General features: G+C 43.6%; 5 protein-coding genes across 9 annotated transcripts in view; 2 read left to right on the plus strand and 3 right to left on the minus strand.

The window, feature by feature from the left end:
- gabpb2a (GA binding protein transcription factor subunit beta 2a) overlaps positions 1-1,207 on the plus strand; it is a 6,060-nt gene extending 4,853 nt beyond the window's left edge. For both annotated transcript variants that reach the window (XM_060857495.1, XM_060857496.1), the window contains exon 8: positions 247-1,207. In XM_060857495.1, the coding sequence (XP_060713478.1) occupies positions 247-498 (252 nt within the window). In that variant the 3' untranslated portion in view covers positions 499-1,207. The remainder of the gene's footprint in view (positions 1-246) is intronic.
- LOC132837662 (NACHT, LRR and PYD domains-containing protein 3-like) overlaps positions 1-17,500 on the minus strand; it is a 90,218-nt gene that overhangs the window by 37,302 nt on the left and 35,416 nt on the right. The window lies entirely within an intron of this gene.
- On the minus strand, positions 1,130-5,003 carry sf3b4 (splicing factor 3b, subunit 4). The gene is made up of 6 exons (XM_060857491.1): positions 4,856-5,003; positions 3,412-3,540; positions 2,675-3,217; positions 2,407-2,580; positions 1,609-1,761; positions 1,130-1,456 (listed from the first exon to the last, which is right to left on the minus strand). The coding sequence occupies exons 1-6, from the start codon at positions 4,887-4,889 to the stop codon at positions 1,290-1,292; spliced, it is 1,200 nt and encodes a 399-aa protein (XP_060713474.1). The 5' UTR covers positions 4,890-5,003; the 3' UTR covers positions 1,130-1,289.
- rab25a (RAB25, member RAS oncogene family a) lies at positions 7,593-11,831 on the plus strand. The gene is made up of 5 exons (XM_060897118.1): positions 7,593-7,836; positions 7,959-8,154; positions 9,289-9,482; positions 10,466-10,546; positions 10,966-11,831. Exons 1-5 carry the CDS (start codon positions 7,794-7,796, stop codon positions 11,088-11,090), a joined length of 639 nt encoding a protein of 212 aa, XP_060753101.1. The 5' UTR covers positions 7,593-7,793; the 3' UTR covers positions 11,091-11,831.
- On the minus strand, positions 12,176-16,695 carry naxe (NAD(P)HX epimerase). 2 transcript variants are annotated; one of them, XM_060897117.1, is made up of 7 exons: positions 16,635-16,695; positions 14,468-14,645; positions 14,278-14,386; positions 14,077-14,187; positions 13,845-13,955; positions 13,060-13,207; positions 12,176-12,860 (listed from the first exon to the last, which is right to left on the minus strand). In XM_060897117.1, exons 2-7 carry the CDS (start codon positions 14,629-14,631, stop codon positions 12,658-12,660), a joined length of 846 nt encoding a protein of 281 aa, XP_060753100.1. In that variant the 5' UTR covers positions 14,632-14,645; positions 16,635-16,695; the 3' UTR covers positions 12,176-12,657. The 2 variants fall into 2 exon arrangements, with proteins under 2 accessions (XP_060753100.1, XP_060753099.1); XM_060897116.1 differs by having other exon boundaries at positions 16,515-16,653.

The raw sequence follows: 17,500 nt of genomic DNA on the forward strand, positions 1-17,500 counted from the left end.
CATTTTATACTTGTAATGTATTCGTTTATTTTTCTTATTATATATTTATTTTTATTTTTCTCTTCTGTTTCTATACTTCTGTAAAGCTGCTTTGAGACGATGTGAATTGATAAAAGCTCGATATAAATAGATTTGAATTTGGAGCATTGAGTGTCTGCTGTATGTATGACATGTTTACATGTCTGTAAGTGTCATGAATATGATCTGTTAATTCTGTTAATAACGTGATGTGGGCGTCACCTACAGGAGCAGCTACAGCGGCGTCTGGCCGAGGCCAACATGGCGGCTCAGTTGTACCGACAGCAGCTGCTGCAGAAGGAGCAGGAGGCGGAGGAGTACCGCATGCAGCTGGAGGCCATAACAGAGCGAGGGATCACACAGGACGACGAGTGTGTGGAGGAGAAGCAGGAGGAGGCCGAGGAGGAGGTGGTGCTGCTGGCTGACGGAGATGTGATGCTCAACACAGAGGAGATCGACTCCACATCCAACATCTCATAACGCCTCGCCTCGTCTCATGGACTCATGATTTCGTGTGTGTGTGTGTGTTCACGCGCTTGCTTTCTTTTTCAGCTCTGGATCAAGTTTATAAGAGGAAGACAAACTCTATGTTCCTCCGTATTTTTTAATAACTTGTCTTCTGCTTTAGTAAAATGATCCATGTTTACTGTCTGGCTGAGAAAATGTTTTTTTTTCCCTTTAACTTTTTTTTTTTTCAAAGGCCAAATTTAAAGGCGACTCTTATAATACAGTTGTGAGCAATTTCTAAATCCTGGTTGTCAGTTCTTTGTGTTGATGGAGATGAGAGCACTGATCCAGGCAGGATTCTGTTCTCCTTTTCACTGTGAAACACTTCTACATTCACTTAAAATGAACAGGTAAATGAACCTCAGGTGCACATTGTATCAGGTGTTTTAAAGTCTTACACAAAGATGTGTTCATTAGTGCATTTTGTGTTTTAGTTACAGCTGCAGCGGCTCTGTGTGAATGAGGAGAATATGAAAAGGTCTGTGCGTGTGTGTGTGTGTTGGTCTTATTAATGGAGGTGTGTGGCGTGTGTGTGTGCTGCTCACACCATGAGCTGCTCCAAACACTTCTACAGATTTATTTTCTGTAAATACACTTCCTGGTATTTCTGTATAAAATGTTTATTGACATTTAATCCTATTAAAGAACAGTGAAAATAAAAGGAACTCATCAGTATACAGAAGATTCTCCAAACAGTTCTGTCCTTCAGTAAAGTGGAATGAGAATAAAATAAAATAAAGCCATGGCTGTAATTAATCTGTATGTTAGGGGGGTAGGGGTGCTCTGATGGGCGCCCGGGGTGGTGCGGGGGGCCGCGGGGGCATCGGAGGTCTCTGAAATCCGAACGGAGGAGGACGAGGTGGGCCTGTGCTGTAACCTGGGGGTGGCATCGGGGGAGGCGGGCCTCGCATCCCAGGGGGCATCGGAGGGCCTGAAGGAGGAGAAGGACAGTCAGTGAGAACCTAAACTTAATGACATCTGTCTTTAAATCTATCTTCTGACTAAAATCTCAAATCTTCAACCAAAACATTTGCAGTCTTTCATTCTCAGCACAGAGAACCTGAGACTGATCTATAAACGTACCCATGGGAGGGCCAAATGGTCCCCGGGGGGGCATGCCCATCTGAGGAGGAGGGGGCATGCCAGGGGGAGGTGGGGCTCTTTGTTGGCTTGATCCTGGAGGAGGTGGAACCATCCCAGGAGGTCCAGAAGGAGGCATCGGCATAGGCGGCATTCCTGTATAAAACAACAACAGTCATGCTGAAGAAACTGGAATCTTCAGAGGAAAACATTCAGACTGCAGAACTGAGTGTGTGAGAACCGGAGCAGCTGCACGATTGGTACATGATACCGTAAGGAATGAAACCTAAACATGAAACCTAAACTCCTAGAAACATGGACTCCCCTTGTAGATTCCAGACGTTCGATTTACTGGACAAAACATTTTAGAGCTCTAGAACTGAGCACCTGCACATTTAAAGTTTGTGAGTTCTACTCTACTTCTCTTCAGCACTAGACACCTTTCATGGTTGTGGAGCACTGACCTGACCTGGGGTTCTAGGACTCATTTGGTACCTTTATGTGATTACAGAACTAGGAATGCTGAGCACCTGCAAGTTTGGAAGGAAGACTTGTCTTCAGGTCTGAGAACAGTGAAAACCGAGAACACAAATTCTAGATAACCCAAAGAACTCCTAGCTCTATGATAAGTACTCAGCCATGTGGAACCTTGAGCAGATTTGCTGGGGGTCATTAAGCAGAACTGGTTAGGGATGATAAAGGACAGCAGAACACACAGAATCCAGACTCTCTGACTACCAGCAATTCTACAACATTGAGAATGTTGAAGTTCTGAGCTCAGGTGAAGGTGCTGCTTCTCACCTGGTGGGTGCATTCCTGCTGGAGGGAATGGTGGAGGTCCAGGAGGGGGCACTGCAGAACCTCCTTGAGAAGCAGGAGTGCCCGGGGCAGGGGGCATCTGCATCCCGGGGGGCATTCCTGGAGGTAGAGACCCTGGTGGGGGTACTGGGGGGAAAGCACCAGGAGGAGGCATGCCTGGGAAAGAAAGGTTCAGGTTAGATCTTTATACGTTACTTACACACGTAGCGAGAAAGTGATTAGAGCGACAGGACCGAGCGCGCTCACTGACCGGTGATGGGCATGGCCGCTCCAAGTGCAGTCATAACGGGGGTGGGGACAGACGGTGGGGGTGGAGCATCAGCAAACAGCTGATGTGGACGGTCGGCCTGTGAGAGCGGGTTCTGTGCTGCAAGGAGCCTCTCTGCAGCAGATCCATGCCGCTCCCCTTTAGAGTCCTTCTTGAAGGCGTAGGACACGGTGATGGGGCGGTTACACAGGTACTGACCGTTCATCGCCTCGATGGCCGCGTCAGACGCATCGAAGCTGGCGAAATTGATGAAGGCGTAACCCTTGGAGTTCCCTGTGTCAGGGTCTCTCATGATCTTGGGGGTCTGCAGGATGACACCGAATGCACTGAACGTGTCATATAGAAGCTTCTCGTCGATCTCAGGGTCCAGGTTCCCGATGAAGATGTTTGCTCCAACGTCCAGGTTCTTGTTGTGCGCTGAGGCTTTGTTTACACGGATGGGTTTACCATAGAGTTTTATCATGTTCATGATCTTTATAGCGTAATCAGCATCTTCTTCACTGAGGAACTCCACAAACCCGTAACCTGTTGCATGCACACAATGTCAATGATAAAACAATCAACACTTTAATAGTCTCATAATTACTCAAAACAGAGAAAGAGAAACAGAAACAGAGGAGAGAGACATGCAGATACAGCAATGTATAATTTTACTGATAGCCAGTTCAAAACCTGACGAACTCATGTGTGTGTGTGTGTGTGTGTGGTGTTGAACTCACCCTGATGTTGTCCGGTCACTCTGTCTTTGGGCATGTGTGTGTTCACCACCGGTCCAGCCTGAAGGAAGAGTTCCCATAGTAACGGCTCAGACACTTTCTCATCCAGACCACCCACGTACACTGTCGCATCTGCACACACACACAAAGCCAGTGTTAATAACACACACATGATACATTAGACACAGGTATAGAATGAGGGCCTCAGATGCCCCTTTTCCACCAAGGCAGTCAGGGTTAGGGTTAATACCCTCAGTAATGCCCCTTTTCCACCAAGGCAGTTTGAGTGCTGGTTCGGAGACCAAGTTAGAACCAGTTCTTTCTTTTTCGACAGCCAAAGCTCTGAACCAGGAAAAGTGGTTCTTAAGTAGCACCAAAACGTTGTTGGTCTACACTTAAGAACCGCTTGTGTCATTGTTGATGTGTTTGCGCTGCTGCACTAACATTGCTGTATAACATGGAGGAGTGTTATTGAAGACTGCACACAGTGATGGAGGGAAACCTGCTGAACACACAGCTCACACACACCGGGGAACTAACACACAGCTCACACACACCGGGGAACTAACACACCAGCTCACACACACCGGGGAACTAACACACAGCTCACACACACCGGGGAACTAACACACAGCTCACACACACCGGGGAACTAACACACAGCTCACACACACCGGGGAACTAACACACCAGCTCACACACACCGGGGAACTAACACACAGCTCACACACACCGGGGAACTAACACACCAGCTCACACACACCGGGGAACTAACACACAGCTCACACACACCGGGGAACTAACACACAGCTCACACACACCAGCTCACACACACCGGGGAACTAACACACAGCTCACACACACCAGCTCACACACACCGGGGAACTAACACACAGACAGGATGGACATTACCGTGTAAAGGACAAAACAGTCTCCATGTTCAGGAGCACAAACACTTCAGAATGCTCAGAGTTCATTACAGCGTTATAACATGTCATAAAAGAACCTGACACAGACTAAAAGCCTGAAGTACAGACGTGTTTTTACTTTGTAAAGTTTTAAAGTCTCAGGAATTTCTACATAAGTGAATAAAACGCTAAATAAACTCGTCCACAAATGTGTATTAACGCGTAAATTGGAGTAGAAAACAAAATGAACACCGTCGCGTCTTTATTTTAAAGAAAATAAACCAGAAAAGAGAAATTAATAACTAATGTAATATCAATGAATCTCCTCAGGGAGCTAAACTAAACAATGCTAAGCTAAACAATGCTAAGCTAAATTAATCTAAGCTAAGCCAAGTTAAACAATGCTAAACTAAACTAAACTAACTAGCTGATGTTTGCTACACAGATGTAACATATATAGTGGGTGACTTTAGTGTAATAAATGTGTCTGACAGACGCCCACTTTAGAAAACAACGTGTTTATAAAAGACTTTTATTACCTTGGTTTCTCTCAGAAATCGGTCCCGCCGCCATGACAAAACCGCTCCGTGCGCTGCGTCTTCTTCTTCTTCTTCAAGCGCGTGTCGATTTCAGCTCAGCGCCGCCACCTAGTGACACGTGTGTGTTAGTCAGTGTCACGTTCTGCTGTGAAGCTCTAACTGGACAGAACAGAACAACAAACAAAAACAGTTTAGTGACCAATAACTCAACAACAACCCATGTGTTTATTTTTATATGCGTTTATCTGAAAACTACAGTCTCAACAAAAACAACACATAAAAAAAATCATTCTGATCAGAATCAGAATCCGATAATGAACAGACAATCAAAAATATAAGATAATTACATTTACATCATGTGACAGACTCTTGTCCAGATGATACCATGAGTCTAAAACATTGGTCAAGTTTTATTTTTAGTTTTTTAAACATATATGCAAGAAACAGGGAAAGAAGTTCTAGTTGAAGTGTTTCCTGAATAAGTAGGTCTTCAAACGCCACTTGAAAATATCCAGTGACTCAGCTGTCCGGACCTCTAGGGGAAGTTCATTCCACCACCTTGGTGCCAGAACAGAGAAGAGTCTTGTAGTAAACTTACCTCTTACCCTGAGAGATGGTGGGACCAGTGGAGCAGTGCTGTAGATCTGAGGGTGTGAGGTGCAGTGTGAGGAGTGATGAGGGCTTTGAGGTAAGAGGGAACTGGTCCATTTTTGGCTTTGTAGGCCAGCATCAGTGTTTTGAATCTGATGTGTTCAGCTACAGGAAGCCAGTGGAGGGATCGCAGCAGTGTGGTGGTGTGGAGAACTTAGGCAGGTTGAAAACAAGCCGGGCAGCTGCATTTTGGATCATTTGCAGAGGACGGATTGCGTTCATAGGTAGACCTGCCAGCAGTGTGTTACAGTAATCCAGTCTAGAAATGACAAGAGACTGAACAAGTACCTGAGCATCCTGTGTGGACAAAAATGGCCGAATCCTTCTAATGTTGTAGAGAAGAAACCGACATGAGCGAGTCACATTAGGAACATGAGAGGAAAAGAACAGTTGAGTGTCCATGGTTACCCCAAGGTTGTGAGCTGTGGCTGAAGGGGAGAGCAGATCATGACCTGGGGATGAAAGGGTGGGAAAGAGAAGATAAGTTGTGTATCATCAGCATAGCAGTGGTAAGAGAACCCATGTGAGGAAATAACTTCACCAAGAGAGTGAGTATACAGGGAGAAAAGAAAAGGACCAAGTACTGAGCCCTGTGGGACACCAATGGAGAGACTGCATGGAGCAGATGTCACTCCCCTCCATGTTACCTGATATGAGCGTCCTTCCAGGTAGGAAGCGAACCATTCCCAAGCTTATCCGCAAATCCCAAGACTCCTGAGGGTGGATAAGAGAGTCTTGTGGTTGACCGTATCAAACGTTGCTGAAAGGTCAAGGAGGATAAGGACGGATGACAGTTTGACTGATCTAGCAGCATGTAGTTTCTCAGAGACATCCAAAAGGGCTGTCTCTGTGGAATGAGCTGCTTTAAAGCCAGACTGGTTGGGGTCTTGGAGGTTGTTCTGTGAGAGATAGAATTTTTAAAAGAAGCGAGAGAAGTGATATTGGTCTGTAGATACTGATGTCTGATGGACCCAGAGCAGGTTCTTTAGGATGGGAATAACCCTTGCTCTCTTGGAAGTAGTTGATACCTGGCCAGATGCTATGGATCTTCTGATGATAGTGGTAATGAAGGGCAGAAGGTCATGTAAGATGGTCAGGAGCATAGTGGAAGGGACTGCTGCTACAGTTGTGAAATGCGACAGCGAAGGAGTAGGGGAATCCATGTGAGATGTAAGCCGGGTCCAGAAGTGAAGGTCCTACAGATTTCCTCAACCTTATAATGGTAGAAAGAAGCAAAGTCTTCTGCAGTCAGGGAGGATGAAGCAGGTGGTCCCAGGAGGTTGAGTAGAGAAGAGATGATGTTGTGGAGCTTCCGAGGGTCATGTGACGAAGCTTTTCATTGTAAAAGGAAGTTTTGGCAGAAGTCACATCTGAGGAGAACTTGTCCAGGAGTGTTTGGTAAGAATAAAGATCTGCATCAAGTTGTGATTTCTTCCACTTTCTCTCTGATGATCTTAGCTCTCTTCGATTGTTGCGCAGCACATCTGAAAGCCAAGGAGCAGAACAAGAAGTTTTCTTGGGTTTAGTGACTTATTACAGACATATTACAGACTTATTACAGACTTATTACAGACTTTACACAACCAAACACTTATTAACATAATTATTTGCCCCTCCAAACCTTCTATATTTTACAGTATTACAGCCTGAAACTGAAATGCATTCACTGGGATTTTATTGTTATATTTTATTGTTAGTTTGTCTATCATCAAACACTTTCAGCTGCGTTTAAAACCTGCGTACGAGATGGAAATGTGTAATAAGCGTCTTTGTATTTACAAGGTATTGTTAATCATACAAACAGACACACACACACACACACACACACACACACGCTCATATTTGATAACAAAACCTCTTTGAGTGAAATCATTTAGATGGCGTGTTCATTCATGAGCTTAAAGACTCACACACATTCAGCTTTTAAATGTCACACAGCTGAGAGTCAGAGAGTAGGATCTGAACACACCCTGTTATTGTGTGTGTGTGTGTGTGTGAGAGAGAGAGAGGGTGAGAGTGTGTGTGAGAGGGTGAGAGTGTTGTTGTGTGAGTAAGTGAGTGTGTGTGTCTGTGTGTTTGAGTGTGTAAGTGTGTGTGTGTGTGTTTTGGTGGTTAGACCTGTTCCTCCTGACACACCACTCTATTGACGCAGAGCCTCATCAGGACAGGAAGTAAAGCACAATCCCGACAGCATGGGGTCATAACTCATCCTCATGAAAGCTACATGAGCTGATCGTTGTGGACTTTCCTCATTTCCTTGGTCCTGAGCTGTACTTCAAACCCTGACATGAACATGGCCACCGATTTGGGATACAACTTTGTGTTTAAAGGTAAGAGTTGAGAGGTGTGTGAAGCTTTCAGGTGTTGGCTAGAGACAAGTGCACTAACACTAAATCTCTCTCTCTCTCTCTCTCTCTCTCTCTCTCTCTCTCTCTCTCTCTCTCTCTCTCAGTGGTGTTAATTGGGGAATCTGGAGTTGGGAAGAGCAACCTGCTGTCCCGATTCACCAAGAGCGAATTTAACCACGACAGTCGCACCACCATCGGGGTGGAGTTCAGCACTCGCAGTGTGCAGCTGGACGGAGTGACCATTAAAGCTCAGATTTGGGACACAGCCGGTCTGGAGCGCTACAGAGCCATCACCTCAGCGTGAGTGTGAAACCCAATCATTAATGCAATCATTCAATCAGAATCAGAAGTTATGTTTAAATGGACAAAAGTATTCATCTGATCTGTAGGAAAAGTTTAACTAATCTGCAGCCACTAGAAAATGAGCAGGAAGTGAACTCGTGATCAGGACAGTGGTGATCAGATGGAGATAAGATCCTGAAGGTCCACAGGAACACACTCAGGGTTGTGTAATGTTACAGTTGCACTGCACATCGAAATAAATGGTAATTAAATCCATTTCCACAAAAACCTCCCCAAAAATATAAAGAACAACCAATAACTAGTGTTAGGAAATGTATTTAGTGTAGAAATACAGAATACTAGCAGGAGCTAGAGATCATTGTGTGTTTGTTCAGGATCAGATCAGAGCTCAATCATGTGAGTGAGGAAGAAATCACTGTAAAGACTGAGCGTGAAAGGGGGGATTGTAGAGCGGATGGCATCTGTAAGAGCAGAGGAGAATCAGATGAAACATACAGGGACACAAAGACTCAGCAAAACCTCTCTCTTGTTTCCAACAGTTCACAGTTTAGATCAAATCTGTGTGTTTCATTTTCTGGAGGTGAAACCTTGAGATTGAAAGCTGCACAAAGCTGAGAATGGAGAGGAAATGAAAACGTTCTGTGTGGACGAGGGGACTGTTAGAGATAAATATTAATGACAGGAAGTGACATAAGACAGGAAGTTCTTACCAGGACAGACTACAGCTCCCATCACTCATGTGGGGTGCCAATATTATAAATCAGCAACTATGTGGATACATTTCCCAACATAAGACAATGTTCATGTAAAAATGAGGTAGAATCAGTGTGTGTTTCGCCTGCGCAGGTTTGAGACCTGAAATCAAACTCAGACTTTATTCAGTGATTTTTAGACATTTACAGAAATTTTACTCAATAATGAAATAATTTTTTGTTAATAAATTCTTTGTAATATTGACTTCAGTGTCACAGACATGTCTCTACACACCTGTCTCAGGTAAACAGGTCATTAAGGTTGGTTACCTGAGGTGTGTTCCCAATTAGAACAAAAGCAGAAGAATGTGGTCATGGTGTTGGCGTGGTGTGGGCGTGGCCTGAGCGGAGGCTGAGGGGTGTGAAATGTTTTGTTCAGGTATTACAGAGGTGCAGTCGGAGCTCTGCTGGTGTACGACATCAGCAAACACCTGACGTACGAGAACGTGGAGCGCTGGCTGAAGGAGCTGTACGACCACGCAGACCCTCATATTGTCATCATGCTGGTGGGGAATAAGAGTGATCTGGCAACCCAGCGCACCGTTCCCACAGAGGAGGCCAAAGCTTTTGCAGGTAAAGAGAAATTAAAATCAGCAGAACATTAGGAGAACATTAGGAGAACATTCATGATACATTCCATAATCCTGAAGAAGATCAGCTGGACCTTTCCTGCAGCATCCTAAAATCACACAACTCTGTGTCTGATACAACCATTAGGGAAATGTGGCGACAACATTGTAGGAATGTTCACAAATGTAACACAAAGTCATTCTCTTTCAGAGTTCTGCTGACAGTACGATTTTAGTGTATAGCCAAAAGTATGTGCCCCCTGTCCATCAGACTCACATGTTTCTTTCCCAATCTCTGCGTCACACAGTTGTGCAGAACGTCTCTGTGTAACTTTACAGTTTTTCTTCAGGTGAGCTCCAAACCCTGCTCCATCAGGACAATGTCCCTGTGTACAAAGCAGCTCCATGAAGACATGGTGTGGAGGTGAAGGTTGGAGTGAAGATCTCCAGTGTCCTGCACTGAGCCCTGACTCTGACTCAACACCACTGAACACTGACTGAACCCCAGACCTTCTCACCAACATCAGTGTCTAATCTCACTAATGCTCTTGTAGCTGAATGATCACTAATCCCCACAGATACAATCCAGAGGAGCTGAGATCATTAGAACAGCAAATAGAGGAGAATAAATCTGGACGTTCTACACACACATATGGGTCTGATGGTCAGGGTGCACATACTTTTGGTCATGTAGCGTATGTTTACTACTTATCCAGAGCAGCTAGGAGTAAGCAGAGAAACAGAGCTTTGAAACAAATATTTTTGTGCCACTGAGATGTTTTCCATTTTTAAAGAGGATTGTAGTGGAGAACATTTGAGGAACCCAGTGTTAAGTGTGTACTGTTTTACAGTTGAGGTGTTAATAGTGTTGATCTGGGATTCAGAACCATAAGCACTGAGGTTCTGCTGATACAGAGATTTATCTGTAGTTCTTCTGGAGATCACTTCTGTAATGAACACATACACTAACTCTTTCTGCTCCTACAGAGAGTAAAGGTCTGCTCTTCATCGAAACTTCAGCTCTCCAATCCACCAATGTGGAGAGTGCCTTCCTCCAGGTTCTCACAGGTGGGTTTACTCAACATGCTGATGTTTAGAGCTGTAATGAAGCACGAGAAAGGACCGAAACACAACAAGGCATTAATAACTAACACACACACACACACACACACACACACAAACTCACTCACACACACACACATGCACTCACACACACAAACTCACTCACACACAAACACAAACTCACACACACACACACACACACAAACACACAAACTCACTCACACACACACCCACACACACACACACAAACACACAAACTCACTCACACACACACAAACTCACTCACACACACGCACACACACACACACATATATACGCACGCACGCACGCACACGCACACACACACACTCCTGCCACACATAAACTACAGAGGGTTTATGTGTACATGTGAAGGGAAAATATTTTTCTCTTTCTTTGTGTCTCAGAAATCCACAGGAAGGTGGCGAGTAAACAGGTGACTCGTGGCTCCATCAGCGCTGTGACTCTCGGCACCACTGGACCCATCATCGAAGCTGCAGAAGAGAGCAGGAGCTGCTGCAGGAAACAGTGAAGATACCAGCATCATCCTCACAGAGATGCCTACAGACATCAACTTCACACTGCATTTAGTCAAGCTGATCTGTCAGCTGTGTTCCAACACTGAGCTCCAACACACACTCGTCCACTTCCTCTAGATTCACTGCCCTCGGGCAAGTTTACTGTCAGCCACCATCTTTATTCTGAACTTAAACCTCATTCATTCTCATTCTGCAGCGTCACTTTAACTCTATTTATATTGAACACATTCACGTCACATTAGTACACTGGCGTGAAGAAAGTCTGTGAGCGTTTCTGCTGAAATTTACACTCCAACACACACCACATGGACACACACATGTGATGATGTGGAGGTTGTAGGGGACAAGTGTGTGTTCTACATGGTATTGGAACACAGCATGGGGTCACGTGGTGATGATCTGTTGTGTGTTTTGTGTTTTGTGATGATGGTGTGAATGTCACGGCTGATGTTCAGTCACATTTACACTCTGGATCCATGAGTTACAATGAAATTATTTATTTTACAGCCGATGTGATGCACAGAATTCGACCCGGAGAGAATGTTTACATGCCGTTTGAGTTGATTTTGTGATATTTTTAATGTTACATTTAGAAAATCCCACACTTTTAAAAGCAAAGCTCACAGTGACAAAGTTTATTAAATGTAAATTCCCATTATTTTAATATGAACTCTATATTTTTTCAGTCAGTTACGATTCTGTGTAGAGATTCAATAAACACAATATAACACTAACATTTACACTCATCTTCGTCTGATGTCTGAAGGAGATTCCATCAAGTGGACTTATTAAATACATATGAGAACACAGCCCAGGGGTGAGGGCTCCTCACATGTAAACCTTCACGTGTAAACATTCACGTGTGGACTGTAGCTCAGGGATTTCAGTCAGAGGCTTTAGGGAAATAATCAGTTTTCATCTCAGCAGCAACAAACTAAAAAGATTTATTTGGTAAAAAGACAAGCTACAAAATCATTGTGTGTGTGTGTGTGTGTGTGTGTGTGTGTGTGTGTGTGTGTGTGCATGGGTTTGTGTTTCTTTATACAATTTATACATAGATTCCAGATCAAAGTGAGTGTTTATTTCAGGCCACAACTTTTAATGAGATTCAAAGATTAACAAAAGGTTTAAACACTTTAACACAGAGAGAAACATCTCACTGCCATGTAAAGGAAGTTGTCTGAGTGTTCAGTGCTTAACCCTGCGGTCAGTCTGTCTGTAAGTGTGTGTGTTTGTTTCTGTCTGTAAGTGCGTGTGTGTCTGTCTGTAAGTGTGTGTTTCTGTCTGTAAGTGTTTTTCGTGTGTCTGTCTGTAAGTGTTTTTCGTGTCTGTCTGTAAGTGTGTGCGTGTGTGTCTGTCTGTAAGTGTGTGTGTGTGTGTATGTGTCTGTCTGTAAGTGTGTGTGTGTGTCTGTCTAAGTGTGTGTGTGTGTCTGTCTGTAAGTGTGTGTGTGTGTCTGTCTAAGTGTGTGTGTGTGTGTCTGTCTGTAAGAGTGTGTGGGTCTGTCTCTGTAAGTGTGTGTGTGTCTGTCTCTGTAAGTGTGTCTGTCAGTGTTGCTGGTCAGTTGAGTCTGAGCACACACTCCGTCCCCTGATACTGTGGCAGGTTCAGAGCGTACTTCCTGTCCAGGGCTGGAGGAACAAATCTCCCGCCCAGGAAGTGATAACGGCCCTGAAAGTGAGACGCTGCTTTCTTGGGAGCGGTGAGAGAGATGAGCAGGTCAGGCTGAATCCCATCAGAGTCTCCGGTCTCTACATCCCAACCTGAGAGTACAAATTATCAGTGTGTGTGTGAGGTTTAATAAAATGTGTTTAAAATGCAGACAGGATCATTTATAAAACACATCAAACACAAAGTAGATTGTTTCATTGCTGTTATAAATAAAAGTGAATGTGTGCAGTGAACACAGTCTGGAGCACAACATAAACAAACCTGGGAGACAGAAAGGTTTAAACTCCTCACCTGAGGGGATGTCCACGCTAGCGATCGGAGCGCTGATCTTCTTCAGAGTGGATAAAATGTCAGCGAACGGCTCGCGCACCGCTCCTTTAAAACTGAAACCAAAGATGGCGTCGATCACCACATTATACACCTCATCCACCTCATCAGCCTGGAGGAGCAACAGAAAAGAGTTACACCTGTGTGTGTGTGTCTGTGAGTGTGTGTCTGAGTTTGTGTGTGTGAGTGTGTGTGCGAGTGTGTGTGTGAGTCATGATGCCATCACATGCTATTGCAATTCTAATAGGTTTCCTGCTATAAAACTAGACAGTCAGATGGAGTCAAAAACTTTCAACACGACATCAAAAAGTTCAGAATCTGTGTGTCTGTGGACACGGGGATTTGTTAAAAGTGCTTTACAAATAAATTGAATTTGAATTTCACCACAGAAGTAGGATTATTTATATAGCACATGAACGTAGCATTAATATCAGTGAAGGGGTGTGGCCTCGGTGTGTCCGTTCCAATGAAGTGGGTGTGGCTTCTGTGTGTCCGTTCCAATGAAGTGGGTGTGGCCTCTGTGTGGCCGGTCCAATTAAGTGGGTGTGGCCTCTGTGTGTCTGGTCCAATTAAGTGGGTGTGGCCTCTGTGTGTCCGGTCCAATTAAATGGGTGTGGCCTCTGTCTGTCCGGTCCAATTAAATGGGTGTGGCCTCTGTCTGTCCGGTCCAATTAAGTGGGTGTGGCCTCTGTCTGTCCGGTCCAATTAAGTGGGTGTGGCCTTAGAACCAAGTACTTTTTTTTTTTTACCTCTGGCATTTCAGACAGAAAGGGAATCTCCATCTTCTCACACTGAGTGGTTAAATTCTTGAAAAGCTGTTTGTTTGGTCGTTTCGGGTAAAGAACTGCTGGTTCATATCCCTGTAAACACACACACACACACCATGATGAGTTCCATGTGTAAGCATCTCATCACATCCTAATTTAATGAAGAACAACCAACCACACCATGAAAAGTGTAGAAGTGAAAAGTGATGCTCACAAACAGTTTGAGATGCCGAGCGCAGACCAGACCGTCACCTCCGTTATTACCTGGACCACAAACCACTAACACACGGGGAGGGAGTCTGAGCAGAGACTGCATTGGATATGCCTGAGACACACACATACACACGACACATGTATGTGTTTACTGTAACAATAATAATTGTGTGTTTCAGTCATGTATTTAAATGGTCTTTACCTTAGTAACAGCTGTAGCACAGCTGAGTCCAGCGAGCTCCATCAGCTGATCGACACTGAAGCTGTACTCAGAGAACAGTTCCTCATCGATGCGCTGAGCTTCCTCTTGACTACACAAACACACACAGGTCAAAATGCATTTTGTGGGTAAAGCTTTTCCTACAAACAACATGAGGACATGTCATACTTACCCTAAGTACCTGAGTGACTGGGCCATGTTGGAGACCTGCCTGGTGAACCGTGGTGTGTAAGCGTGTTCACACACATGTGTGAATGCTGATCTGCATGCGAGGACAGTGGCACCCCGTGACGTCACAAGGAGACCAGCGCCAAACAGACCCAGCAATCCCAGCATGCACCTGGATAGACCTGACACATGAACCGGAAATGGTGGGAATTGGTCACAGGGCTCTCAAGTATCACGCATTGAGAGTGACAGTCCCTCATGTCGGTCTTTTGTCACGCTCTCCCACCACACATTGTATTTCTCACACAGAAAAACCTTTTGACTATTTATCATATATTTAATAAGCCGCAGCACCCAAAATGTCTCAGTCCGCACCGCTGTCTCTATGGAACCAGGCAGGAACCAAGCGAGTCTCCCCTGGAGCTCTTAGTTGAGCCTGACACTTATCAGCCAATCAGAAAAAGAGGTTACACAATAGCCAATCAGAAAATAGCACTATTGTATCTGGGTAAGATTTAACGCAACAACCAATGGAAAAAAAACAGATCCTGGAATTGTTTATCATCATCATCATCCTCGTTCACCCACAGAGAAAAGCACTGGAGCTGCGAGCATCACTTTGAGCACAGAGTAAGTCATGATCTCCTGTTGTAATGTTACAACTAATTCACAACGTGTTTGACACAAACAATGACATTGTGACTGCTGTTAGAGACGTTTCCCAGATAATCAGCATCAGGGGGCCCCGGTTCACTGACAACACCTGCTCAGAACAAGTTTTCTAGGGCCAGTGGTTCTCAAACTGGGGGCCCTGAGATGGTGCCAGAGGGCCCCGGTTCACTGACAACACCTACTCAGAACAAGTAGTCTAGGGCCAGTGGTTCTCAAACTGGGGGCCCTGAGATGGTGCCAGAGGGCCCCGGTTCACTGACAACACCTGCTCAGAACAAGTAGTCTAGGGCCAGTGGTTCTCAAACTGGGGGCCCTGAGATGGTGCCAGGAGGCCCCGGTTCACTGACAACACCTACTCAGAACAAGTAGTCTAGGGGCAGTGGTTCTCAAACTGGGGGCCCCGAGATGGTGCCAGGAGGCCCCGGTTCACTGACAACACCTACTCAGAACAAGTAGTCTAGGGGCAGTGGTTCTCAAACTGGGGGCCCTGAGATGGTGCCAGGAGGCCCCGGTTCACTGACAACACCTACTCAGAACAAGTAGTCTAGGGGCAGTGGTTCTCAAACTGGGGGCCCTGAGATGGTGCCAGGGGGCCCCGGTTTTATAACATTTTATAAAATAATGAATTTATCATAAATTAAATCTCAGAAAAATAAGGCTACTAACCAACAGCACTACATTGTATAATTTTATATGTTTTGTTTAATTCAAATATTAAGTTTTGGAATGTTTTATGTCATAAATGTTCTTTTTTCTTATCTAAAATATAACACTCTTGCCTGTGTTCAAAACTTGAGAGCCCTGAGGTCAGAATATTTGACTCGTCCACGATAAAGAGTCGACTCCATCGTCACATTACTTTTCAGTGTCAGGATGACTTTAAGATCAGTTGTGCGAGGTTTTGATCACTGATTGTTTAAATCTTGCCTAATTACAGCTGACCTTGTTTCAGGAAATCGTGCTCAACCAAATCACTAATTAATACCACTTTGGACTGCGTTTTTTATGAAATAACTGCAAAATACAGAACAGTAAGCACATTAAAGACACTACGTTTTTATGTCTGTGCTTTAGTAAGGATAATAATTTACATTTTCACTGTTGGAATATCGACATACAACAAAAAACGATTCACCTAAATGAACCGATTCTAAAGTTGACTCTTTAGTAATAAGCAGAAAGACAGGTTTAAAAGGTTTAAAGGTCGATTCTACAATATATTATGTCCAGTGACACAAACACACTTATATCACCTCCATATAAACATTAGTTAGTCACAACAGTACAAACATAACAGATTAAACATTAGACTTGATGATATTGATCTATTTTAATGTTTGTATTAAAACACTGAGCTACCTATAAAATTAGCACCTCACCTTAAATAACTGGATAGAAATAATGAGGCGATTTCATATAAATCGTTTAAATCACACGCAGTTTTAAATCGATTCAGTTGTAAAATAACAAACTTGCTAAATTAGCATGAATTTATTCACCTGGGCGTTCAAATCAGGCGACCACAGTGGAGACCTAAAGGGTCCTCAGGACGTTACAAAATAAAAGTTTGTAGTGTTAAGGTTTCTATAATTGATGTATTTAAAGCTCTTAACACATTTGGGTTTGGAATTTTTTTTGTAAAGCCATCAGGACTTTGTATAGAAATAATAATAGCTATTAAATTGAAATTCTGAACCTCACCTAGATTTAATTTGTCACGTGGCGTAAGACAAGGCTGTCCTATATCTCCATATTTATTATTTTGCTTATTATATTATTTATTATTTTACTTATAATTATTTTTGCTTGCCTCTCAATTTTTAGCTCTGCATATTTCCAGTAGTAATTTACAAGGTATTACAACTGACGATAGACAAATTATTATTAGCCGGCTGGCTGATGACACCACTTTGTTTTTGAATGATATTCCTGTGGGAGATCAAGTTACATACTTAGGAATTGTAATTAATAAAGACCAGAAAATAAAATGTAAACTCAATTTCAATCCTCTAATAATGAAAACACAAAAGAAACTAAATTCTTGGTTGCAGAGAGACTTACTCTTACTCTTACTCTCTAAAGCCGAAGGATTGTCGAGACTAACGTATGCAGCTCTTTCCTTGGAGGTGAATAATAGAACATTAAAAAAGGTTGATAGCATGTTAAATAATTTTGTTTGGAAAAATAAAACCCACTTTATTAGAAAATCAGTCCTGATGAATCCACTAAAAAAGGGGGGTTGGATTTTTTTAGATTTTACTACCTTAAACAACTCTTTTAAGATTAATTGTTTTAAAAATTTCCTTAATAATCCCTCCTCACTTTGGAATATTATCCCTAACTATATTTTCTCTAAAATTGGTGG

Source organism: Tachysurus vachellii, chromosome 21 (assembly GCF_030014155.1).
Source record: "Tachysurus vachellii isolate PV-2020 chromosome 21, HZAU_Pvac_v1, whole genome shotgun sequence".
NCBI lineage: Eukaryota > Metazoa > Chordata > Actinopteri > Siluriformes > Bagridae > Tachysurus > Tachysurus vachellii.

Bases quoted from the DNA above. Each gene is read 5' to 3' on its own strand.
- rab25a (XM_060897118.1), top strand. From the start codon at position 7,794: ATGAACATGGCCACCGATTTGGGATACAACTTTGTGTTTAAAG. The intron at 7,837-7,958 runs GTAAGAGTTGAG...TCTCTCTCTCAG, and splicing joins ATACAACTTTGTGTTTAAAG to TGGTGTTAATTGGGGAATCT. The intron at 10,547-10,965 runs GTGGGTTTACTC...TTTGTGTCTCAG, and splicing joins CTTCCTCCAGGTTCTCACAG to AAATCCACAGGAAGGTGGCG.
- sf3b4 (XM_060857491.1), bottom strand. From the start codon at position 4,889: ATGGCGGCGGGACCGATTTCTGAGAGAAACCAAG. The intron at 3,218-3,411 runs GTGAGTTCAACA...TGCATGCAACAG, and splicing joins AGTGACCGGACAACATCAGG to GTTACGGGTTTGTGGAGTTC. The intron at 1,457-1,608 runs GTACGTTTATAG...CTCCTCCTTCAG, and splicing joins ACCATTTGGCCCTCCCATGG to GCCCTCCGATGCCCCCTGGG.
- naxe (XM_060897117.1), bottom strand. From the start codon at position 14,631: ATGCTGGGATTGCTGGGTCTGTTTGGCGCTGGTCTCCTTGTGACGTCA. The intron at 14,387-14,467 runs GTAAGTATGACA...GTGTTTGTGTAG, and splicing joins CAGTCACTCAGGTACTTAGG to TCAAGAGGAAGCTCAGCGCA. The intron at 13,208-13,844 runs GTAAAAAAAAAA...TTGCTCCTCCAG, and splicing joins TTCTGTCTGAAATGCCAGAG to GCTGATGAGGTGGATGAGGT.